The 24,812-nt window shown below is 44.8% G+C and overlaps 1 protein-coding gene and 1 long non-coding RNA gene across 6 annotated transcripts in view; one reads left to right on the top strand and one right to left on the bottom strand.

The window, feature by feature from the left end:
• Positions 1-1,625: 1,625 nt before the first annotated feature.
• The window catches only part of ATP6V0A4 (ATPase H+ transporting V0 subunit a4), a 34,656-nt gene continuing 11,469 nt past the window's right edge, over positions 1,626-24,812 (bottom strand). For all 4 annotated transcript variants that reach the window (XM_083846461.1, XM_083846460.1, XM_083846459.1 and 1 more), the window contains 18 exons: positions 24,288-24,382; positions 22,187-22,312; positions 21,672-21,763; positions 20,806-20,932; positions 20,195-20,277; positions 15,939-16,032; positions 14,544-14,756; positions 13,975-14,125; positions 13,054-13,193; positions 12,734-12,891; positions 12,170-12,263; positions 10,653-10,771; positions 9,532-9,748; positions 7,816-7,923; positions 5,829-5,963; positions 4,759-4,876; positions 2,580-2,751; positions 1,626-2,057 (listed from right to left, as the gene is read on the bottom strand). In XM_083846461.1, the coding sequence (XP_083702587.1) occupies positions 1,964-2,057; positions 2,580-2,751; positions 4,759-4,876; positions 5,829-5,963; positions 7,816-7,923; positions 9,532-9,748; positions 10,653-10,771; positions 12,170-12,263; positions 12,734-12,891; positions 13,054-13,193; positions 13,975-14,125; positions 14,544-14,756; positions 15,939-16,032; positions 20,195-20,277; positions 20,806-20,932; positions 21,672-21,763; positions 22,187-22,312; positions 24,288-24,382 (2,336 nt within the window). In that variant the 3' untranslated portion in view covers positions 1,626-1,963. The remainder of the gene's footprint in view (positions 2,058-2,579; positions 2,752-4,758; positions 4,877-5,828; positions 5,964-7,815; positions 7,924-9,531; positions 9,749-10,652; positions 10,772-12,169; positions 12,264-12,733; positions 12,892-13,053; positions 13,194-13,974; positions 14,126-14,543; positions 14,757-15,938; positions 16,033-20,194; positions 20,278-20,805; positions 20,933-21,671; positions 21,764-22,186; positions 22,313-24,287; positions 24,383-24,812) is intronic.
• On the top strand, positions 6,058-9,524 carry LOC310903350. Of its 2 annotated transcripts, none has more exons than XR_014587476.1 (3): positions 6,058-7,595; positions 7,849-7,989; positions 8,789-9,524. It is a non-coding gene; the product is annotated as an uncharacterized lncRNA (long non-coding RNA). The 2 variants fall into 2 exon arrangements; XR_014587477.1 differs by having other exon boundaries at positions 8,571-9,524.

The following is a 24,812-nucleotide window of genomic DNA, read 5'->3' as shown; positions in this document are numbered from 1 at the left end:
CCACTACTCTGTAACAGCAATCTCTTCTGGATCTGGCCACACCTGGTGGCCACATTCACAGCACCAGCTAGAAAACCTGGTCTCATTCAGCTTAGCAGATGTGCTGGGGAAAGGGCAGTCACTGCTCTGCTCCAAAATACCCCTCATCTTCTGCAGGAAAAACTTAAAAACAAGGTAATCTGGAACATTTCTTTTTTATTAGTTTATTTATTTATTTATTTATTATTAAGTCTTAAAAACAAGCCAGATGAAAGCCAGAGCTCTCCTCAACCCCATCTCAGCAATATTTCATCTGATTGCAAGTGGGCTTAGTCCTCTTGGGGAGTATGGAATTGCCATCCCCGTACTGCAATTGCACAAGTGAGCCACAGGCTCTGCTGTATTATCCAGTTTTACACAGAATGAGAGCAGATTACAGAATTAAGCCAAATGTTAGACTCACTGTTCGGTACAGTAAACAACAAACCATCTTATCACCTGCAGTACTCAGAGGACAACTCGTTTTTCTTGCTTAATATGTAAACCTTGGACAAAAAGCAAAACAACAAGAAGCTCTAAAAGGAACAGATATTCTGTTTCAGGTAATCACCTCCTCAGTTACACCGCAATCATGTGGAAAGGTGCAATAAAGATAAAATACATGTTTGTGCAGAAAATCCACCTACTGTTTCATAAAGCAAATTGTTTTCTCTGCATTTGGTAATGCATCAAACCGGCCTTTCTTGCTTTGAGACAGCTTTTCTCTCAAACCTCTGCAGAATGGGAATAAACAAATTAGGTTGGAGTGAATAACGAAAGGTGACCATATCTGGAAGGTGGATCTCAAAGCTGACCACTGCAGTCTCCTGGCCACTACTCTGCTGCATATCCTGCTGTGCGCAGTCAACAGATGTGTTTCTTTGGTGGAGCTGGATATCAAGAATGTAAGGTTTGAAAAGGGCTCGCTTGGTTACACCCTGTGTAAGGAAGCACCATCTCCTCCAAATCCGTCAGTGTGCTATGCTGTGATTTTGCATCCTCCGTGGTTGAAAAAATAGCCTGTCTTGATTAACACTATTCAGTTTGAAAAACTGGCAATTCATGCATATTTAGGAAAGATCAGAGTATATCAACATTGTGAATTCACCTCAACTGTTCTGATTTCTCTCTTCTTTCTGTTCATTAGGAATTAGCATTTCTACATAGTCTGTTTTAACAACCCGTCTTGAAAAACACAGCACAGGGAGAGTCATCTTAAGTCTCCAGTAAGAAACAAATCCATAGAGCGAAATAAATTGGCTGCCAATGTGGAAACTGGTGCACTCTTTTGTTTACACAGCCCAAAACCAATGCTTTTGTTAAGTGATGACGTGTGCAAACGTCTATAATCCTGTACTGTTAAGCCCTGAAGCAAATCAGATAATAGGAGGGTTGTTGTAGTAAAGCATGTAGAAAATTGCAAGCCTGCGATATGATCCATCTTTGAGCTGTTCTGCATTGTGTGCACAATGAAGGGCTGCAATCTTATAAGAGACTTAATCATTGTCATATAATCAACCACAGCTTGAAACAACAGCCAAAACATACTTTCCTTGGAAAGAAATAAGCCAAAGACAAGGCAGTAAATAGAGCAAAACACATGTAAGTTGATTATTAATAATCAATTTAATTCCAAAAGGAGCATCTCTTTCTATTTAACCAAGCAGCAGGCAGCTGAACTGATCAGATGCGGAGGACCAGGTACTTGGTAAGGACGTTAATGGAGACATGCAGCCCAGGTCCAGCCAGCCCAGACAATGTAATATCTGTTAGCACTCTCAGCTGATACAGCACTATGTGGGAATGCAGTAGAACATCTCCATGTATAGCTGATCTTTCAAAGGCCATGTCCCATTCAGTTTCATCGTCTAAGCCCCACTCTGTGGGTGACTGACTGCAGGAAAGTAGAGCCTGGTCTGAGAAGTGAAGCAGCAATGCCCTGGCTTTACTCTTCCACGGTGCCATCTATGATGTGCGTGAAGGAGAACGGGGAGAATTTGTATCCGGCTCCCACGTAGAACTTGTTCTGGAACTCCACCCTGGGGAGGGAGCAGAGAGGGATGTCAGTGCTACCTGGGGTGGACAGGACCTACATCGAGGCGAGAGGCCTAAAAGGTTGCACCCACAGGAAAAGGGAGGCTGTGAGAGCCAGTGGCCTCCAACCTGTGACCATAGTCTGCTCAGAGCCAGCCAAGAGACACGGGCAGTCCCAGAGAGCAACTTGACATGCATTAGCTCTGACTTGCTATAAGCCATCCTGAAAATGCTCCTCACTTAAAACTGGTCTGCCACAAAGCTCAGACAGCCTGGAGCTCAATCTGGGCTAATGGCATGAAAACTGAACCAGGTTTTCAGCAGGTTTTGCACCCCTGGCTGAGATCTTGCTGCAGTTGGTGGTCCCCAGCTGCTTGTTTGATGGTAACCCTGGGTGGGACACACGACCAGTGGTGTGGCTGTGTCTTCAGTCTTTATCATGAATGTCACGATGGCCCTTGGAGCCTACAGCCCTATCCCTCCCAAGGAGCGCGCTGGGGAAAGCTCCCGCAGACCACACCACCTACCAGTGCAGGCGCAAAGCATGCAGGAAGGCTGACAAACCCTCCATGACCAGCAGGATGGCCACTGTCAGCACTGCAAATGCTGCAAAGATGATGAAGACGCTTATGAGGCCTGTCCAGCTGTTGTTGCTGAGCCCGTTGTGCATCACCATGGTCCAGAGAACCTCTGACAGTTCTGCAAGAAGAAATAACAGGAAACAAGTTCTGGGTAACAGCTGTGGATAGACACAGCACTCAGTCTGGCAGCTCACCCATTTTTCCCACTTAGGTGAGCTGGCTTAAAATAAAATGTCAGCTCTGTTGACAGTAATCACGTATGGCCACCCTGCTTCCCCACAATGAGAGGAGAAGGAAAGTGCATGCAGGCTATTTTCTGTTGCTCCTCTTCACTGTGTTGGAAGCAAAATGTGCTGGCTTGACTTGGCTTTGTGTCACAAGTCCACACAAGAACACTACCAGGTCTGTTGCTACACTGACATGATACAGTCATCAGTTTAATTTGTACCTCTTTAACATGGCAGCTGGGCACTACACAGAGCCTTCGAGGACTGCCTGCTGCTAAATCCCAGTGAACATGATCGACTGACGTAGTCACTACATGTGCAGATGAGCTTTCAAGCTGTACTGACTGATGCTGGCTAATACCCACAGGTATTGTTCTCCAACACCCATTCGTTCTCAAAAACAACTTCTCTTAGGGTGCTTTGGAGAAGCTGTGGTGGGAAAAAAAAAAAGAAAAAGACAACTGGTTGGTCTCACCCAAGACAGGCTGTATTAATATTTAGGCTGCTTCTTGCCTGTTTCTTAAAGATTTTTTTTGTGTGTGTGTGTCTTGCACAGGTTTATATCAACATATCTGATCAACAGATATCAACAGGTTTATATCAACATATCTGATGTGTCTGGCAAGAAGAAGACATACTCGTAATCTAGCTATCCCAGTTACATAAGATAGATTTACAATCAAGCAATTTTCCTCTTGTGATACAGGCAAAGCAAGGACTTAGCCCAGCTCTTTCCCATCCAGATATGCCAGCCACAAGTCCAGCCTTGTTTTCCATTTCATCAGTCATTGCAGGGAGGTCCTCAGGCCATATCCAGACTATAAATTAAATAACCTGTTACTTTAGGTGACAACAGATGTGAGGGATCCCTTTGCAACTGATGCCCTCAGGAAAAATACTCCTGTCAGTGCCACTTTGCAAGGCTGCAAAAGAATATAATGGTTTTCCAGGCAGAATTCTGACATAACACATAGGACTGCCCTTAGCTAAGTTCTTTAGTTATTTTATTTTATTTAGATACTTGTCCTCCATGTAAAGCTAATGCATGTTAGCTTCCAATCAACCTCTACTACGCTCATTTCTGTGCCAAGCAGTACAGCTCAATCCATCAGTGCATGGCGCCCCTCTCCCTTCTGTTTTCTTTTTGTAGGTTGCGCCCAGTTCTTCAGGGCAGGCACAACTCATAGCCAGAGGCAGTACAGCAATATTAATAAAAAACATTTCATAAAAATTAGGGTAGTTGAAAATCTGATGTTCCAGCCTGAGGGAATTTCTAGAGTTTGAGCATTTGTTTTTGTCTTAAATTAAGACAAAAGACATTGAAATGCTGTACGTTTTTCATGAAATGTGAGTTTCTGCTAAATGCTGCTTGGGAAAAAATCCTACTGAAAATGACAAGTTTCAGGAGTCCTTGAACTGAAAGGTTTCTTTTTGTTTTGCTGAACTGAATAAAAGTATCTGTTTCAAGTCTTTTCAACGTTTATCTTTGTACCCTAAGGCTATACCAAGTGCTTCATGAGCCATGCAGCTATGGTTCCCGTATTGCATTTACCTGTGTGGACTGGAGCAGCCACTTGGGCTGCACCTCCTACACTGCCACACACCACGAGGACTCTTCCAGAGGGACAGCTATGGAGTAGCACGGGAAATAGGCCCTGGCTAAGAAATGGAGTCCGGAGGTCCCTGACATATAGCACCTGGGAATCACCACTAAAAACTGAGAAGGCCAACACAAAACACTTGGATTTATCTGAAGCAAAACATTCTGGGACGCAATCATCCACAAGGAGAACTTTGATTTAATGAGGAAATCCACAGCGATAATCAAACACCATGAGAAGCAGGGATCAGTAGGGAGTTGCTGGTGAGGTAGCTAGCAGGTACAGTCAGTCACTCACGTGCATGGGCTAGGCTCAGCGCCCAGAGCCGCAGGTAGGATGCTGTGTTGGAGATGCAGCCCAGGCAGTATTCAATGGTATGGATAGCTTGATGGACAAATGTGTCTCCAAAATTGAACTGAAACAACGTAAAACCAAACAAATTTTTCTTAGTTCTTAGTTCAGGGTTTCCTAGTTAACACTCCAACAAAGACTCTTCATACTCTTCCCTTTTCCTCACTATGTCCTAAGCAACAAAAAAGATACTATCTAGATAAAAAGACTGCTTAAAAGCGTCAATTCTCTATGACCTTTCCATACATTCTCCTCTGAAGAAATACAATTCCAGTGAACAGCAAATATTCAGAAACCAGCCCATATTCCAGTCTTATAATTTCAAATCTGGAATAAGATGGCAATCCAATTGCTACCAATCTTTGTGATTTCTTATAAAGACAGAAATTCTTATATAAAGCAGAGATGTTCAGACTATCTGCCCATTGGCATATGCCTTGTAGGAGATATCACTAAATAAGCGTATCTTCTAAGACTGTGAAGATTCCCTTCTCAGTCAGCCATATACATGCTCGATATTGTTGATACTTCAGACAGTCACAAACATTTTTGTCACTTTTTTCACTGTGTAGTTGCATATTGCAGAAGCCCTTGACAGTCTCTGCCAAAGGAAGATTTTTCTCCTTAGCCAACGCTGCAGGCTGCCAACTTTTAAATGCTCCTTTGCAATTTAAAGGAAGGAAAAATTGCTGACTCTGGGGGAAGTCTTGACCTTCTCTGGGTGCAAAGTAGAAATGAAACAACCCCCTGGGGAAATGAAAGCTCGAGGTTTGTAAAAGCTTGAGGTCTGTAAGAATGCCTACCCTCACCAGGGAAAACTTAAGGAAAAACTTAAAAGAATTTATTCTATTAAAATTCAGAGCTTACTCTGTTTGGAAACACAAACTGTTGCACCAGAATGTCTTGGTATCTTGTTAAAAAGAAGGGCTGGCAACTCAGCAAAAGCCTTCTGCTTGGCTTCGTGTCTTGTACTACTGTGTCTGTCTGAATAATTCTTTCTGCCCACATTTTCTTACCTCTTCTTCATCATCCTCATGTCCTCCATGGCCACTACTGTGGTCTCCCTGGGAAGCTTTCTTGGAGTGATTGGTCTCTGGGGCATCCACCTCGTTTTCACCCCCAGTATTTCCTGAGTTGGCCTGAGACCGAATCTTTCAGAAACAAAATGCAATGTGTCATTTGTGTCATGCTAGAGGTTGCAACCAAAATGAAGCAGACCACAGTGCAGAACTCCATCACTAACCTCTTGACAGGTAACACGTGAAGAACAGCATCGTGAACATGAGGACAATTTCAACAATAGTCAGTCATCATAGACTGCAAAAATTGAGTACCCCTACTGAATGGCTAGTAATAATAATAATTAAAAAAAAATCCATCCTAGAGCATTTTCTAATGATTCCAACTAATTTAGAGCTAGTTTCTGGTCTCACAATGCACCCTTTATACCCACCAAGCAAAGAAGCATTACTTTGGCAAATGAGAATACTGGGGCACATTAAGGCTGATCGTGTCAATTATATGTCTGCAAATCAAAGACATTTTCATCAGGTGAAAGGGAAAAGGAGCCTGAAAAGATCAGGTGACTTGATGAAGGTCACAAAGTTACTGGGATACAGACGGAAACACAATTCAGATCTCTTGATTGAGAGATTCATCTCTCTTGAATCGACAAAAACACTATGATAACCCATCTTCTCTCATAATCATTCTTTACAGAGCTCTTGTAGAAGCCTGAGCAACCTGATCCAAGCCTCATCACAGAAATGACAGCACAGCATAAGAATAGCCCTCCATTATGCCTATAATAGCCCTATTATATAGCATAACAAAATCCTGACTTCACAGCTTCTGTCAGGTTCTGCCTCGTCATTCTTTATAGCTTCCAACAGGTTTCATGGGCAAAGTCTCATGATAACATATTGTTTCCTATTGCAGCAGCAATCTTTGTCACACCTGCTTTATCTTTGCTTTACCTGAATGTCAGCACAGGGAACAGACTTTGTTGCAAACATATAAATCTGGGTAACTGTAAGATGTGATCAGACAGCTAACATATGAAAATCAGGAACAGAAATACAAGGGCAGAATAGGAGGTGGGGAAACGCTGTCAGATGTTGCTAGCATAAAAGCATGAGCTGGAGTCAGCCATGTCAAGCTTTCATCGAAATCCCAGAAGAATGACAAAACAAGAAATTACAGCGCAGAGGCAGGGCTGCAAAGGTCTCCAGGGACCTGGCTTTCAGTTATAGGTCAGAAGTGACTGGGTTGGAAAAGGTCACACAGCACAACCAGCATCTCTTTCTTCTAATGGAAACATCTGTGCCCTATAAAAGGTACTCCAGGCACTACCTCCCTCTATAAAGAGAAGTAAATCCTGGCAGACAAGTAAAGTCCTGTTAGCGTAATAAAGGAGAGGATTAATGAGCAGCTGGGAAACTGCAGCTGCTGCAGTTGCATGCTGAAGAGCTGGGTGAACCCCAGAGCCCATGGGAAGGAGGGTTTTGTTAATGTGAAAGCAGTCACTTAGGAAAGAAAGCATTGCTGGAAAGCTGTTAAATCGAGCCTCTTCTCCAAGCAGTGTTGGTCTCTCAGAGGCCAGGGGTATCACAGATGCCTGTTCCCAAAGAGCAGCTGACCAGTTGTTAGTGATGGCTGCAGACCAGGAATGGAGGCCTGTGCCCTGTGTTGGCTTTACTGGCCCTTCAGTCTCTCTAAAGCTCCTCTGGTTTAGGATATTACATTTGAAAGAGCTTGGTGTCACTCCTCTCCCAACAAACAAGGTATGGCCTTGTGAGCAAAAGCTCCTGCTTCCCATTTAGATGGGTCAGCCAAATGTCTATATGCCTGCGTGTCAAGGTGCATGTGCCTTAAAACACAAATTGAATTCACTGGAGATAGTCTGAAATTAGAGAAAAGCAGAATCAGATCACTTTTGAGGGTTTGTCATCTCAGCTTTGCCTTTGCTGTACTGAACCCCCTTGCTTGATGCTTGTCCCTTACCATGCGCTGCGCTTTCTGGTGGTTGGCTCGGAGGATGAAAGGTTTAATTAGAAGCATCCAGGGAATAGCAATCAGGGCAAATATGACCAAAAAGCTCTGCACTTCTTTCTACAAGAGACAACAGACAGAAGAACAAAAAGGCACTCTTACTTCCTTCAGCCAACTAAATTTATGGTAAGAAACCTAATTCTATAAAATGTTTTGTTTTTGTTTGTTTTGTTTGTATGTTTGTTTTTGTTTCATTTGACAGATACGCTCCCCATATTGATTGAGTCTTTTCTGTTTGTAAAGGTACAAAAATAAAATGTATGTTTCTTAAGGCTCCAAAAAGCACTGTTAGCTTTTTGGAGACAGTTGTAGACTTGGAGATGAAAGGCTTTCATGTTGGGAAAAGTAACTTGCCAAAACCGAATGTTGTGGACTTGAACCAGGCTCTCCAATTGCCCAAGTGAATGTCCTAACCGCTGGGTGAGGTAATCAGTTTGCCTTGCTCTGATCAAAGCAGAAATGATGCTGTGAGAGCTGAGTCATTCAAATCTTCCCTTGGAAAGCAGACGATCCAGGATTTGCTCTCCATTTCCAGAAGGGAATCGAATTCCCGTAACTTAGCTTTGATCACACATTGCTCCACCAGCAACGCCAATAGAAGGTGTTCTTGTTGCAGTGTGCCACTCCTATTTCTGTCCTAACATAAATATTTGTACTTTAAAAGCAAAACAAAACAACCCTACATCTTTTGCATTTTTTTTTTAAAGACAGCTCGGCTCCCTGATCACCTTATGGTTAATTTCACACAATCTTTGCATTCAGACTACCCAGGGGAATTGCACAAACTAAGTTACTAATGGAGATGGAGGGTAAGTGTACAAGAAAAAATGACTGTCTTGGAAAGGCTTTGAGTTGTTACAAAACAAAATATTATTTAATGACATTTTGAAGGCTAGTAAAACTGTTTTCCCAATCCCTCCTGCAGGCTTAACGCAGTTACTTGGAACAGACCAGGTCTTTCTACTAACCCTGACTCACCAGCAGCCCTATAACTGAGCTCAAGTTGGAATACCGAAGTGTACAACTGAATAAATGTAAATGTGTGACTGGAGGTAGCATTTGCTTGCAGACTCTTCACTGATGCCACTGATATAAAATCAGGCAAGAAAAAAACAAACCCTGTTCTGAACAATAATAGGTGACTTTAAAAGAAGTTTTCTCTCAATGGAACTTTTTTAGCCTTTTTTTTTTTTTTTAAGTGAACTCCCCAAAGAAGATACTTTTGATAAAAAGCTGCCACATATCCTCAAGCTACTGCTATTTTTTATCTGAAAATAGAGTTTTCAGGTTTTCCAAAGCAGAAATAAGGAAGGGATCATCAAGGAAAGGAGATGATTGCTATGTCTCTAGGGTCTAGCCAAACTTCAGGTCCTCACTTCTGCAATACACAGTTTTGAACATCTAATCTTCCTCCTTTCCTTTTTTCCCCCCAAGTATCTTAAACTGCATCATTGTTCTTGCAAGGATGACACCAAGAATGAGGTTTCCTCTGCATCTCTCCTACCCATCTACAAGGCCAACAAGAATACCAGAAGAACAAACTTCTCTTATGTGACTGACATTTGTGGTTGAGGTTCTGAGACTGTTCCCCATCTTTATGCCCACCCTCCTCACACCCACTGTGAATTCACAAACAGCTACAGTGGATTCAAGCGCACTGATGCATACCTGGTGCGTATATAATGGAGCGTTTGAAGCATCACTGTAATTGAACAGAAACATATTGATGAAGTGGATGAGAATGCTTGGTGCGCTCTGGGATGAGTGGACATCAAAATGACACCATTTGAAAATAATCATGAAGACGAGGTAGCCAAAAAGAGAGATAATAAAGATCATCTCTGGAATGAACTGCAGGATAATGTTTATGTACTTCTTGAAGTAGCTGGAAAGAATAAGAAAAGATATCTGCAATTAATACAGTAGCTATTGATACAAATTTGCACCCAAGTATGACAATAGTGTATGCTGTTTAGTCTTTGGAAAACCACATAAGAAACATACAGCTATAAACAGCCAAGAAAGAACTCTCTATTGACAGTCCTTATGAATGAAAGCCATTATTTAAATACAAAATCTTTACCATACCAGTAAGATTAATATGTTGAAATAAAAGCTTATTTAAAAAAAAAAGAAAAGCAAATTCACAAAGTTAAGCATTATAAGCTGAGGAAGGTCAGAAGCGGGTATAGAATCAATTCTGTAGGTGCAGTCCTCCTCTCTGTCACCTGCAAATGCTTTTTGTCCTTGTGGGTCACCACACACCTTCCTGCTATGAGTCTCTCAAGAGGTTGGTGTCTGCCCCTCCATTCTATCTCCAGTTCTTATTTTTTGTTGCAAAATATAGAGGAAGAGGAATAGCCATGTGCATGGATACTGAACAAAGGCCCACTGAGTCAGGAAGAAGAGATGCTTGCACAGTGTGCAAGGTTTCAGCATGCTTTGGATTAGACCAAAGGAATTTGTCTTTCAATACAGACATTATCAATAGTAGGAGATACTATGTGTTTTTAATTTAGTGTATTTTAATATTTCTGCAAAATCAAAAAGTTGAAGAGAGAAAGTGAAAAAGACAATTCACCCAAAAGAACAATTACCATGTGATGGCCATCCTTGCGGCTTTTGGACTCAGCTGTCTGTACTAGCAGTGGTTTGAGTCTGACAGCATACACAGTGCAGTGGGGAAAGGGTGAAATTTGTGGTCAGACTTAGAAATGAGGCTATGAATGAAGGGCACTAGAGATGAGAACTTTTGTGCTGCAGCAATGGGGTTGGTGAAACAGACTTACATGTGGTTGAAGAGACTGAGTATCACCCCAAAAATCATGTGCACAATCCCTATCACAACCGACATCTTCATTTTGTAGGAGTTCAGGAAAGTCAGCTTGTTTGATGCAATATTCCAGATCTTTGGGAAAAGGAACACAGAGAGACAGGAGAACAAAATTTCAAGGTGTTTTCTCAATAAGACCTGTGGAAGTTGTTACTCTGATGCCAACAATTTACTATTACTAGTTCTAGTAAGAAGACAACAAGCAACAGAAATCTAGATGTTCTTTATAATACATTTCACTCTGCCAAGTGTGATGTATTATATTTGCACTGTCTTTACATCTAAAAAGTATAATGTATCATCCTCACTTAGCAGAGGAAATAACAGGGATATAAAATAATGTAGTGACTTTGCTTCCGTCCACCAGAACCTGAAGCCAAGGCTGGTAGCAGAACTTAGGTATTTGTGGTGTCCTTCCTTGACCTTAGGCTGAGTCACCTCCTTCAGCAGAGATGAAAAGACATAAGAAAATCCTTCCTGTTGCTAGAGAATTTTGTTTGACATTCACCAGATTAACGAGGACAGAGCATGTTCTAACTTTTCATTTGAACGACATAGAAAAGCTCTTTTCAACTCACTGGCTATGGAGACCAGATTATTGCCTGCCTCTCCGCTGTTCCTCCCTCCTGCCCACCCAGGGGTCCCAGCCCCTCAAGCAAGCAGCAGCCAGTGTGGAAGATGTGCTAGCCATGGCTAGAGCAAATTAGGGATGTGCTGGGTGGATGTACAGAAAATTCAGCTGTATATCATGACTGAACTGCACTGCCTGCATCCTGGGTTGAGCTTTAGAGCTGGGTTTGTGAAAAACTTTCTACAAGGTTAATCACTCTGCGAAACAGAATCACTCTACGAAACAGGAGAAGTTTGTGTTTCTTTGTGTGACCGACAGAAATGAGAGGACATCCACCACAGCAGAGGTTAACTGGCTGATATTAAGGTTGAAACAGGAAAGCCCGATGTTAACAACTGCATTTTAAAATGTGAAAGAGAGAACAGAAAGAAAAGAGAAATGGAATACAGAGGAGAAACTGTGGATTGTTAAATAACACTGGCATTTACTTCACACTTTGTGTGGTGAATACACTGTATGGAAATCAGGACTTAACCCTCAAACTTGTGAAGTAGCTATGGAATGGGTGAAGTACTCCAATAAGGAAACTGAGTCCAGCAGCCTGGTGACAGAGCAGACACTACAGCACAAGACCACCCTCTAGTAAAACCAGAATTCCTTCCTGCTTCCCATTTAGCTGCTGCCTGTGCAAAATTATCAAAAAAACAATAATAATAATTTAAAAAGATGAGTAGTTATATCCTTGAATGCTACAGAAAAGCATCACAACTACCGTGTAAAGAACAGGCAAAGAGCAAGAAGTGAAGAGAAAGGCTGTAGGAGAGAGAGTAGCTACTGATGTACCTGATATGTAGAAACAGGACTGAAACACAGATTAGCTTAGAGCAATTTAATTTAATTACCGGATCTATTCCAAATGGATATGGATTTCCAGAGTAGACCCCTGGGACTGCTGGATCCAGCTGCAGCACTGTGTTGTCCAGAAGCACATCCTTACTACAAGAGAAAAGTGAAATAACCTTTGCAGCTAAATCTCATGGTATAAGCCTACAGCATACTTCTGTGAGATGTGCTGAGGGCTACCACATGACAGTTCTCACTGACTCCAGCCTTCCTGTGAACTATTATCCTGGGTTTGTGTGCACACGTGTGCGTGAGTGTGGAAGTGGGCCCTGCCCAATGACAGTCTGCCATCATACTAATAATTCTCTATGCATCAGTCCTGGACACCTGCAGGTTTTTATGCACATCAGTGCCTGAACAAACAGGCATGTTCCCAGGGACTCCACATTTCCATTTCAATAGTGAGTTTGTCTGTGCGTGTCAGACAAAACCTCTGATTCATTCATGACTGCATCCACAGCAGGGTGTTCTTTCCCTCCCCACACAGTCACTCTGTCTTTCTTTTAAAGCCTATGTGCTCCGTTTGGTGTGTTTTCGCTTGTTTCCCACATTTAGTCACTTACTTCCACGTATTATTTTTAAACATGGGGATGATATGCCAAGACGAGCCAAAGATGTTGAACGATTTGGAGAAGCAGTCATTGTAGATGAAGCCAGTATATATGGAAAATATGCCCATGAGCAGGATCAGGTAACGCCCGCTGAAAAAGGTGTTCCAGATCTGCAGGGGGAGAGGCACAGCACTGGTAACCAAACATCTGCCTCACAGGCATCTTCAGAGGATCCCTGCTTAGTCTTTGGGAAGCTGGACACTCCCTTTATCACATGGGGACAATGAGCCTTTTCCTAGGCTGATAGGGTGCGCCAGCTCCCTGGTACTCACTTCATTAGTGCTCTTCTGGGCCAGAAGGCTCTTCTCATTAATGACCATCCAGAGTGCAAAGCCCAGCATGACGGCACCATGGCCACAATCCCCAAACATCACCGCAAACAGGAAGGGGAAGGTAATAATGGTGTAAGGAGCTGCAGGAAAGAAAACACAAGACACTCAGCTCCTAAACAAAAGGGACTCAGCAGAGGAGAAGTCCACCCCTCCAAGCCGTTCCTCACAGCTGCTGTCCTTAAAGGCCTCCCCGCTCCCTCCCCTACTCACCAGGCAACAAGATCTAGTGCAGAACTAGCTTTTACCACTACAAAGGTTTTCCAACTCTCTGACCTCCACCTTCCTTACAGTTTAGTCTTCATTTCATCCCATCATATAAAAAAAAAAAAAAGGAAAACAATGTGCAGACAATTGCATTCTTTTCTGCAAGAGAAAAATGTGCTTGAAGGTTACTATTTGGTTCTCAGTCTTCGAAGTCCAAGCACGCAGAGTTTACCTAATCTGTTCCCACAGGCTCCCATTTCCAAGTTTCTGTTCATTCTCAGTGGTCTCCCTGGGATTCTCTACAACTGTTTTACACTTTTCTCAGGTGCTTTTTTGTTGTTGTTGTCCTCGGCATGATAATAAGCTCACCTTATATTCACCTTGTGAGCTTAAGTCTTTTCCTTAGAGCTGCTACCTCACCATTTGTTTCCCATTCTATTTTTGTGTCGTTCATTATTCCTGCCAAAACCAGCCACTGAAGACTGAGGGCCAGATTCTGTACCTGAGAAAATCCATGCTTATACACTAGGCAGTGCCAATTTTTGTCAGCAGAAAATACGGTTCTGATTTCTCAGTCAGTTTTAGGCTGATGAGAGAGCCCAAAGGCCTTCACTTTGGCTTTGGCAAGCCTGGTACAAGTAGCCAAGTGTTTCTGACCTGGGTTCATCTCCCTGTAGTTGCCCACACCATATGCATCCACGATGTTCTGAAATCCAGCTGTGAACTTGTTGGTCCTGTTGAAGGTGGGTGGTGCCATCCTGGTGTGTATGGCGGTGAGGATAGGAGCGATGGTAGAGCCACTTCGCTCCTGCAGAGCCAGAGACAAGGACAGACACAGTCAGGGTGGCTACCAGAAAGGCACTGGTCCCATAGCGCAAAGGCCTTTGCCCAGGCTGCACAGGCAGCAATATGAATGTTGGACTTAAAAGTGTTATATCTCAACCCTTTTTCTAATGTCCAGATTTTTCCATTTTCTGTGCTATTGATTTGTTTGGGCAACGCTGCCAGCACTGCTGACTCTTATGGTTCAGTCACAAACCTGCTAAGATTTAACGCTGACCTTAAACTCCCCAAGGCCAAGCCATCATGCAACAACCTCAACTTTAATTAACGCTGAAAAGGGAGGCCAGCATTACAGTAACAGAAAAAAGCTTGAACGTATGCTCAACATATGAGCAATGTGGTTTGTGCGAGGGCTTCAGGGACACGAAGCGCTGGCCTCTTACCATTCCCTGATGGAGAGCTCTTTTTATCCGGCCAGCATCAGCCACTGGGAACCAGATCTCTGCAATGACACACTGCTGGGTGACATCGATGTTACAGCAATTCAGGATGTGGTAGATGGCCTTGATTTTCTTCACCTTGATTCCCCAGGACCACAAGTTGGCTGCTGCCTCATGCAGCAGTCGCTGGCGGTGGGACTCAGTTTGGGTTATCACCTGTAAGTAAGCACAGCACAGGCAGTGCTCGAGATAGGAAGGCACAGGTAGTATGCTCTACTCAGCAGTTATTTGGGGAAGGCAGGGTGGGAAGGGTTGTGGAAAGGGGGGTAGTTCATAGGAATTAGCCAGGCATACTGGTGGGCACTGTGTGGAGATCTGGGCATGGGAGCATTTGGCACCAGGTGCATGATGCTGTTTGCTGATGGCTCTCCCTGCATTGCCCCAAGCCCCTGGAAGTGTGGAGGAGACCAACAGGAGTTCCTGAGCTGTGCGATTGTTGCTTATAGAGCTACAGCCCATGGCCCTGGTGAGAGCCCCACACATCATGTGGCCACCACGGTGCTGCTGCATAAATGGGCGCAGGGGACACTTGTGTTAGGAGGATAACCTGCATGGTCTACGAGCGCTGAAGAAGGCTCCTGCCTATGATGGTTATGAGTGAAAGTCAGTTCAGGAGCAGGCTTGGCTATTAAGGGTATCCACAAAGAGGGTTACAGCAGGATCCCAACTGCAAACAGCATATCCATTCCCTCCTGCCCCGGGACACATGTATTGTCATGTGTGGCAATACAAAGGTCACAGGTAGGAGTCCTCCAAAAGGAGTGAAGTCCTGGTACAGTATGTGGATATACAGGCCATCCAGTACTCATAGCAACTGAACTTGGTAATTTTCAGCCCTACATTAAATAATGGGGTAAAAAAAAGGTTGGAGACTTGAACTTCTAGAGAAGCAGTCTTGGCTTTCCATTGCTTGTGCGCCAACAGCCTCAAGATATATATTAAAACATAAATTATAAATAAACATATAAAATATATTTTAAATAATTGCTTGAGCCCTTTCTGTACCTAGTATAGTTGTACCACAGCCTGCACACAGAGCTCAGTTCACGCTAGGAGAGTTTCTGCAGCAGTTTTCAAAGCACCTCTCGGAGGCTCTGCAGTGAGGCGGGGTGGTAAGAGGGGTGTAGCAGCACTTTGTCAAAGGAGATGGCCCGAAGCGAGGGCTGTGGGCTCAGCCCTGCTGGCAGTCTGCTGTGAGACTGCAGCCACACCGCTGCTCACCCCTGTGCCCCAGCCGCAGGATGTGACTGAGCAACTGAGAGCCCTGGCCAGGGCTACAGGGGTTCAGGCAGGACAAGCTTGCAGGGTTCGGACCCCAGTAAAGCCATTGCCACCTACTGTGTTCAGATCCTCGATCCTTGTGTTCACTCCATCAAGCATTTCTCGGCGCTCGGTGGCAGACTCTGGACAGGGATAGACTGTGGCACGAAACCTAGCCTCAGGAAGAGAGAAGTGAGAAACAGCATTTATTTGATTGCCTTTTTCTTCCTTTGTGCTCTTCTCAGCTCAAAGTTGGGGAAACTGGACTTTATCTCTCACCCAATGCCATGTCCTGCAGAACAAAGCCGTGTTGGGTCTCCCAGAAATGTCCAAAAAGGTACATTCATCTCTTCATAAGAAAAAGCATCCTTTTGCTTGTTCTAGCTGAAAAACCTCTCCCTGTCTCAGCTGCTACAAGTCACAAGATATTACACAGTGCTCAGCACTAATACACAGGCACCTCCCTTACGCCCACAATAAGGACGCCCTGCTAAAGTCCTGGGAAGTTGCTCGGACTGCAAGGAGCCACAGGAAAATAACTTTGGCAAAGGCAGTCCGATTAATGGGGTGGCCAACAGATGTCCCTCTTGCACTGAGGCTGGAAAAATCCCGTGTCATTTGTCAGTGCACTACCCGCAGTCAGTCACTGGGGGTAGGCAAAGCCCAGCTACTGCTGCACAGCAAGCAAACGCCCTTCGTGCACGCAGTCTGTTGGAGTAAATTACCCTGTAAAAAATAAAATAAAATAATAAAATAAAATAAAATAAAATAAAATAAAATAAAATAAAATAAAATAAAATAAAATAAAATAAAATAAAATAAAATAAAATAAAATAAAATAAAATAAAATAAATAAAAAAGACCCCCTGTATTTCCAGGGTAAAACAAAAGCAGGCTGACCATATGGCTGGCTCTTGACTTCTGGTCCATCTGTATAACTAGACAGCTTGGGAGCAAGGGAAGGATGGATGAGGTTGTATGCTAACCTGACATACACCACTCTCAGGTGTTTTTAAACATGAGCATCAGTGTATAAGTGTCCTGACCTGGGTAAATGTTTTTGTTAGCTTACCCCCAAGACTGCATTTGGGAGATTCAGCTGGTTAGTTTAGTGGTATAATAAGGACTAATGTAGGCTCCCTGTGTGTAAGTGAAGGTCTTACCGCCACACAGGTGTTGTACACTACTTTACCTGTAGCATTCAACTTGACCACCTTTACTACAGCTACAAGTCATACTAGTGGTGCTGCAGTAACCAAAATAGCAGAGATCCCTCTCTTTTTTTCCTACTTGGTTTATTCAGTGATATCTAGTGCTTGTGCCAGCCCTGCCACTTCAAGGGCATTATAAATGTCATCCTTCAGTATTGCTCCAGCAGGTCTGCAGGGAGAGATCATGCCTCTTTACAGAGGGGGCAATGGTGCAGGAGGGAGCACCGGATCTTCTGCCCCCCCCCCCCCCCCCCCCAGTGCAACACGCTGCTGCCGTCCTGCAGTGGAGCTATGCTGAGGCAGGGTAGCTGAAAGGCTGCCTTTGTGCAAGTGTGACGAATTAAAAGAAGATGTAACAGGGTCATGGGGGTCCGTCCCTGTTTAAGAGAAAAAAACGTGCATGCTCTGTACAGATAAATGTCACGTTCTGGCTTCATCTGAGCACAGAATATATCACCACCTGGTCCTCAGAATCAGTTCCAGCACACACACAAGTGAGGACAATTGCAAATTGAACAAAACAAGCAGCAGTTTCCCAGAGATCAGCCCAGAGCTGTGTATCATGACAGCACAGGTTCTTCAGCTAAACTCCCCTTTCCAGAATCGAATCTTTGCTCGCTCAACACCTGGTATTCCTTTCCAAAGGTTATTCACCCTACCTAATTATTTCCATCTTCTTATTCTTCACAGCTCTTAGTTCATCTTTAATAAGGATTTTTAATCAAACTTGAAAGCTTACTCCTCCATGCTGTACAGTTCCCCCATTTCCAATAACGTTATTGCAGCAGTGTTGCTTTGATCTTTTAACAGCCATTTTGCATACCGAATATCAGCTTTGCCCTAATGGCACAGACATCTCTGAAAGCTCCAGGAGAATTCAGCAGGGAATCCTTACATTGATAAACCCAGTTTAGTATTCACATTAGCACTGAGGCAGCCGCAAGAAAAGGAGGAAAAGAAAATTTCTTACATTTTCCTCCTCCCTGCTCCCCTACACCTCTCACTAATAAATTTGTGCATGGTCTTAATGGTCATGAAATTGGCAGACTAATGTTACCAATTAGACTCAAGCAGGGACTACAGGCGTAACCTGAGGCACACTGCTCTGCGAACAAATCTTAGCCTGCCTTGCAGGAGACTGGCTTATATCAATCCCGTGATTTTTGCAGGATATTTACTTGTCATGAATGATGACTTAGTGCTAAGCAGAAATGTCCTGCGGGGGCTGGAATGACACAGCCATCTGCTTCAGATATAGTTAACCCTGCCTTAAAGATGGGCCAGACCAAAATGTCTTGACCTGTGTGTCAGGGATGGCTGATAGCCCACAGAGCACAAAAGGAGATGCATAGGATAAATATATTTTAAAAAACAGACACTCAGCAAAACAGACATATACTGCATAATAGCAAGCAAAAAATAAAATAAAAAATAAAATTGAAAGGGAGGACAAAAGGACATAAAGGAAGATTTCAAGTGTAGCCTGATTAGCTGGCAATAAAGGAAAACCTGTGTGCTTAGCACTGCAAAGGACATCCTGTGGGTTTGTCTTAGGTGGGTATGTTTTCTTTCAGTTTCAAAAGGCTGAGAGAAGCTAGCATAAGTTCCTTTCTGTGAACCTACACATCCACATCATAACAGCATACTTGTCACGTCATTGCCCACCCTGTAAAGATCTTCTCACACTGCCAGTGCTGCGGGCCCCCTGCTGCACCTCGCTGCACAGGGTCACACCTCTTGTTTGTAAGATTCTGGGTTCAATCAACAATGAAAATGCTGGCAGGCATCATATTGCCTGTTCTTCTACCCCAGAAAAAAAAATATTTTGACTGCAGGGAGTCTAAAATGTTGCAGAGGAAAAAAAAACCTCCAAAATCAAGTGCCCTCAGCTCTCTGTGTGCAACCCCAACTCTAACTGTATGCCCTGGCAACTTGCAAGGCCATCGGCACAAGGGCAAGTCCAATGGGAAGCATTCACAGCCAGCGATTGCCCATGAGTACGGAAGGGGAGAAATGTACTGAACAGTGTCTAAAAAGCAAGCAAAGAAGTGGGACATAAGCAGGAAACTGTAATCCAGAAAGAGAATGAGACTTGCCCAAAGCCCAAAGACAACTGGCAGCAGACTGATCCTGCCCAGTGGTGATGGCAAAACTCCCTCCTTTTCTGAGGTTCGGGGTTGGATAGGAGTGACTGAGACCTGAGAGCCTTCCCCCAGCTCTCCGTGCCCCTGTGGCTGCTTTACACAGAGAGATGCCCACCTTACATGGCCTGAGGATGAGCACAGGACTGATGTGGAGTGAAGTCAGTGCTCCCAGCTGGATGAACTACACTTCCTAATGTTCAGATTAAACCCAGGGGGCAAGGAAAGGCCTGCCCCGAGCACACAGGCTGGGCAAGAGAAATTGCTGGCTCCATCCCCCTGAATTTCTGCAGACTGTAGGCGCTTGGCTGGCCTCACTTGGCTGGGGCTATGCCTCAAATGGATCTGGTAACAGCAGACAGATCCCCTCATCAAATCTGATTTACACTGCAACAAAGCCCATCGGTCACCAGTGTTATGAAAGAGTAACAAAATATTCAACCTGAATTATCTTTTCAAGATGCTTAACAGGGTGGAAACAAGTCAGGCTGTATGAAGCTTTCATTTCTCTGGGCTCTGTCTCTGATTACACAGACATTGCCCAAAGGCCTTGGGAAAGGGGGGAGCAAACTACAGCATCATCTTTTCATGATGAAAGGCTTGAGAGCAGTCCGGGGATTAGCATGCTCCAAGTGCACAAGCTGCAATATCTGCTAGGGCCCCTGATTTTCAGGGGAAGGATGCCTAGTATTTCTTTAAGAAAAAAAAAGTCCCCTTTAAGATGTCCCAAGTTAAAAACCTTTCAACCTCCTACCATCTCTAAGTCACTTTGGAAAATTTAGAACTTCAATTTCCCAGTGCCAAGGTGATGTATACCTCTTATGATTAGGAGCAACAGAAGTGAGAAGCAGAAGGGAGCTCTGTGGTGCTGCTGACGGACAGAGCGCAGAGATCTAATCTCCAGCTCCAAGCTCAGCCAGCCCATGCTGACAGGCAAACACCTCCACAAGAGTCATTGCGACCTGCTCACGGGCTGCCTTACCCGTCACAAATCTTCTTGATTTTTTGTTTGAGCTGCTCTCCTTGATAGAAGATAATGAACACATTCTTTTTCACCTCTTCTCTCTGCAACGCAATTCAAGCAGAATTTAAAGCATCCAGGGCAAAGAATCAGGTGCAGAAAATGATTTTTTTCTTTGTTTGTTTGTTTTAAGACAGCCTCTTCAGTGGTGTGTTGTTTTCCCTCAGCCCTACTTTTTCAGGATCAACATTTTCCTTAGGTGCTGTTTCAGAGACCAGGCAAGGATGGCGGCTCTGGGGGAAGGAGCAATGTGGAGTGGAGGGGCAGGGGACAGGAGGTTCCCAGGGCTCATCCTGGAGACACCAGAGTCAACCCTCTTTGGTCACAGCCCACCTCCCTGGTGGTCCCCATAACACAGCCACCCTGCTAGGGTTCACGTGTGCCTGAACCAGGCAGGGCAGAGAAACCATCCCAAGAATGGCAAAAGGGGAAAGCGGTACCAAAAGAAACCTCCCCCTGCTCAAACTCTCCTGCCTTTCATCTGAAGGCTGCCTTCAGGCACCCAGACCTGCCACAGCCAGGGCACTGGTTCAGTTTCTGCAAGGAAGAAGCAAAAGCAGGTCGGTACCCACCGTCACGGGGTCCTCCAGGGGAGTGTCCATTTCGGTGTACCTCAGATAGATGTTTCCCCTGCAGGCTCGCCACAGCAAACGCTCGAAGGGTATCATCCTCTCCCTCTTTATAACCCCTGCTGTGAATCTGAGCAGAGTTAAAAGATAAATTACAAGACCGTTTTAAGCCTTCTGGGACCTGTAGCACACTCAGGTTTACAATTTCTTGCTTTTTAGTCTGTTATAGCCAGGGCTCAGCTGTCCAAGGCAAGGCCTCTGCAGGCACATGCTTTGCCCATACCAGAGCTGATCAGGGCTACAGAGAGACCAGCATGAGCAGCTAAAAACACCCACCTGGGACAAACCCATCGGTGTGTGTAACCACACCTAGCTGATGTGAACATAAGGGAAAGCTGTTTGAGTCTATGCTGGCTGCTGAATTACCACCAGTGTTATGCTCTGTGCCTGCTCTCCTGACTCTCAACCTCAGTACTGCTTTTTGACAAAGCCCAGTGAAAGCAATCCCATGGCTTTTTGTTGTGCTTCCACTTCTGTCCCTGTAGACCGGACTGGTACCCACTTGAGTCCAGAAGCCATCCATGATAAGTCATAAGAAAATGATTTTCAGTCAATACCTACTAAGGGCTCACTGAAATTGGTGGCCTGGAAGTAAGAGGCCATTTGTTCCACTGACCCATATCCTGACCATGGTTTTGATGATAACTTCAGAGGACAGTCCCTCCTTCACCCTGATCAATCAGCTCCACTGAAGAGGCTGGCAGCAGCCTGTGCTAAGAGGCTGAAGGACGTTTGTATAGGAAGGACGTCATAGCAGTGTGGTGCAGGTGGGAAGCCTGGTCAACCTAGGGGCTGTCACCAGTACGCACCCCAGCTTGGCAGCTGCAGCGGGAGTGCTTCTCAGCTCCAGCAGGCCAGATGTGTCTTCGCTGAAGAAATCATCGGGCAGATTGGTTTCTGCCTGAAAAAAAAAAAAGGTTTTATAAACAACTCAATATTCTCCATTTGAAAACTATTTTCATATCTTTCCCCTGACATTTCCCCCCCCCAAAGGCAGCTTTCCACAGAGATTTAGAGCAAGGGAAAGAAAAAGGGAAAAAAAAAAAAGAAAAAGAAGAAAAAAGTTAAAATACCTCTTAGCAACTGAAAAGCATAAACCCTGTTTTCAAAGAGAACTGGGAGCCAAGCTCTTGAGCCCCACTGAATCACAGATAGATGCAGACACTAAAGTGACCAAGATACTTTTGCAAATGTATCTTACTGAATTGTGTTAAAGAGTGCTGTGATTTCCTTAAAAATCAATAGCAGCAACACACAACAAATGGGAACATCAATATTTTTAGGAACCTTCCACATCTTAACCGGAAGAGCAGAGGCCTCTCACCTCAAAGAAGTCCTGTGTTTTCTTCAGCAGATGTTTGAGCTCCATCAGCTCAAGGAAGTTCTGCTTCAGTGTTTGCTGGTTCTGGTTAGCTTCCAGCAGCTCAGCCTCAAGTTTCTCCAGCACTGTCTGTTTAGGATCCAACCGCATCCAGAAAAAAACTCAGTAGCAGCTCAATGGCCCTTTAGCATGCTGATATAAAATCTTAAACAACAGATTGTTGGCTTATTTATATATTTATTTCTGTTTGTTTAAGGAGAAGTATATTAAATGTGGCCTTTAAGTAAGCACTGAGTTTGTAGGAAGATACTCATTAATGTCATTTCCCTATTGCCACCTCCACTGTTGCGTATTTTGTCCTATTTAGGGCCAAAATTCACCTGACCAAAGTGCAGGCAGATAAACAGGTGCCTGCTGTAGATACCTCCATCTCTCTCAGTGTCTCTGTGGTTCCCCACAGAATATCTTGGACCCCAGGTGGACTGGCTATGCCTACTGACTGCAAAAGGAGCCTACAACAAGGCCTTTATCTTACGTGCACTAGCTATAAACCAAAACTTAGGTGAGGATGTGGGCCTAAGAACAGACCAGGCAACCGCCTTGCTCCTGTGAAGCTGAAGCCCTTGGGAAGCACAGAATCACAGAATCACAGAATCGTCTAGGTTGGAAGAGACCTCCAAGATCATCCAGTCCAACCTCTGCCCTAACACTAACAAGTCCTACACTAAACCATATCACTAAGGGCTACCTCTAAACGTCTTTTAAAGACCTCCAGGGATGGTGACTCCACCACCTCCCTGGGCAGCCCATTCCAATGCCTAACAACCCTTTCAGTAAAGAAGTTCTTCCTAACATCCAACCTAAAACTCCCCTGGCGCAACTTTAGCCCATTCCCCCTCGTCCTGTCACCAGGCACGTGGGAGAACAGACCAACCCCCACCTCTCTACAGCCTCCTTTAAGGTAACTGTAGAGAGCGATAAGGTCGCCCCTGAGCCTCCTCTTCTCCAGGCTGAACAAGCCCAGCTCCCTCAGCCGCTCCTCGTAAGACTTGTTCTCCAGACCCCTCACCAGCTTGGTCGCCCTTCTCTGGACTCTCTCGAGCACGTCCATGTCCTTCTTGTAGCGAGGGGCCCAAAACTGAACACAGTACTCGAGGTGCGGCCTCACCAGAGCTGAGTACAGGGGGACAATCACCTCCCTAGACCTGCTGGCCACACTGCTTCTTATACAAGCCAGGATGCTGTTGGCCTTCTCGGCCACCTGAGCACACTGCTGGCTCATATTCAGCCGACTATCAACCAATACTCCCAGGTCCCTCTCGGCCAGGCAGCTTTCCAGCCACTCATCTCCCAGCCTGTAGCGCTGCTTGGGGTTGTTGCAGCCCAGGTGCAGGACCCGGCACTTGGCCTTGTTGAACTTCATGCAGTTGACCTCAGCCCATCGGTCCAGCCTATCCAGATCCTCCTGCAGAGCCTTCCTTCCCTCGAGCAGATCGACACACGCACCTAACTTGGTGTCATCTGCAAACTTACTGAGGGTGCACTTGATCCCCTCATCCAGGTCATCGATAAAGATATTAAAGCACGATCTTCCTTCCTTGTTACCTGCGTCTGCAGAATTTAAAAGTGACCCAGTCTGTAAATTTCTATAATCTTCCAGCTGGGCTAGAATAAAGCAACATCATGGCACAATGTCAGGCACTAATACCACAGCCATACTCCCACCAGGACAGACAGCCCTTTGGTTTTTATGCAGTGAAGCTGGTTCTAACATCAGGCCTCCTGATTAATCACTCAAACCCTTCTTTCTCCTACAGATAATGGAGGGTTTTTGGTGAGAGTGATACTTTTCCTCCTAATATGTTGGACCAGAGCTTTCACAGGGGATAGTAAAAAGACTGGGCACCATCAGGAACATGCAACAAGACCAGCCTTGACCTAACTGCTGAGACAGCAAGTTGGGGAGCACTTCTGCAAGCAGGGAGCTCTCTGCTGGCCTCGGTTATCAGGTCCTTCCTTGCAGGGGGTCTGCATCTAGCATGTTACCCAGACACCCTGGTGCATGTCCCCTTCCCTCTTTCTTGGCCTAGCCCATATTCTGTACCTCCATATCAATCATTTCCCGAGGCAGGGGCGTCTCTGGGTACTTTTCTGGTTTGACAATCTCCACAATGTCTTCCATCTCATTTTCCAGAAAACCTGCAAGGAAAGAACACTGGACATGCAGGGCCATTTCTGAGTTATCCCACTGCATGTAAGCAACAGGACCAGCCTGGCTTCACCAAGCATTTGTCTTTCAGATATGACCTTGCAGTACGAAACACATCCAGAAGACACAAAGCAGTTCCAGCACAGCTGAACCATGAAAAGCATCTGGGACAAGCTGTAAAAGGGCCAAGGACACTGACTTCATCGCTTTGAATCCTTCCGCAGTGTGATCTTGTGGGTTACCTCCCACCCCTTGACCTGGACAGCCCTGAGCCCTGGCACAAATGGCTGGCAGGGCACTTTCTTGCTTGGGGCTGTGAACAAGGCATGCAGCAAGCTCAGGTTTGCTCCTCTGCTCTAGCAACTGCAAGTGCTGTCCTTGTCATGGTGGGTGCTGGTGTCATGGGGGACAGCAGAGCTC

Source organism: Anser anser (genome assembly GCF_964211835.1).
Source record: "Anser anser genome assembly, chromosome: 1".
Classification (NCBI taxonomy): Eukaryota; Metazoa; Chordata; class Aves; order Anseriformes; family Anatidae; genus Anser; species Anser anser.
Note: the sequence above shows the minus strand (reverse complement) of the source record. Positions and strands in the feature narration are given on the sequence as shown.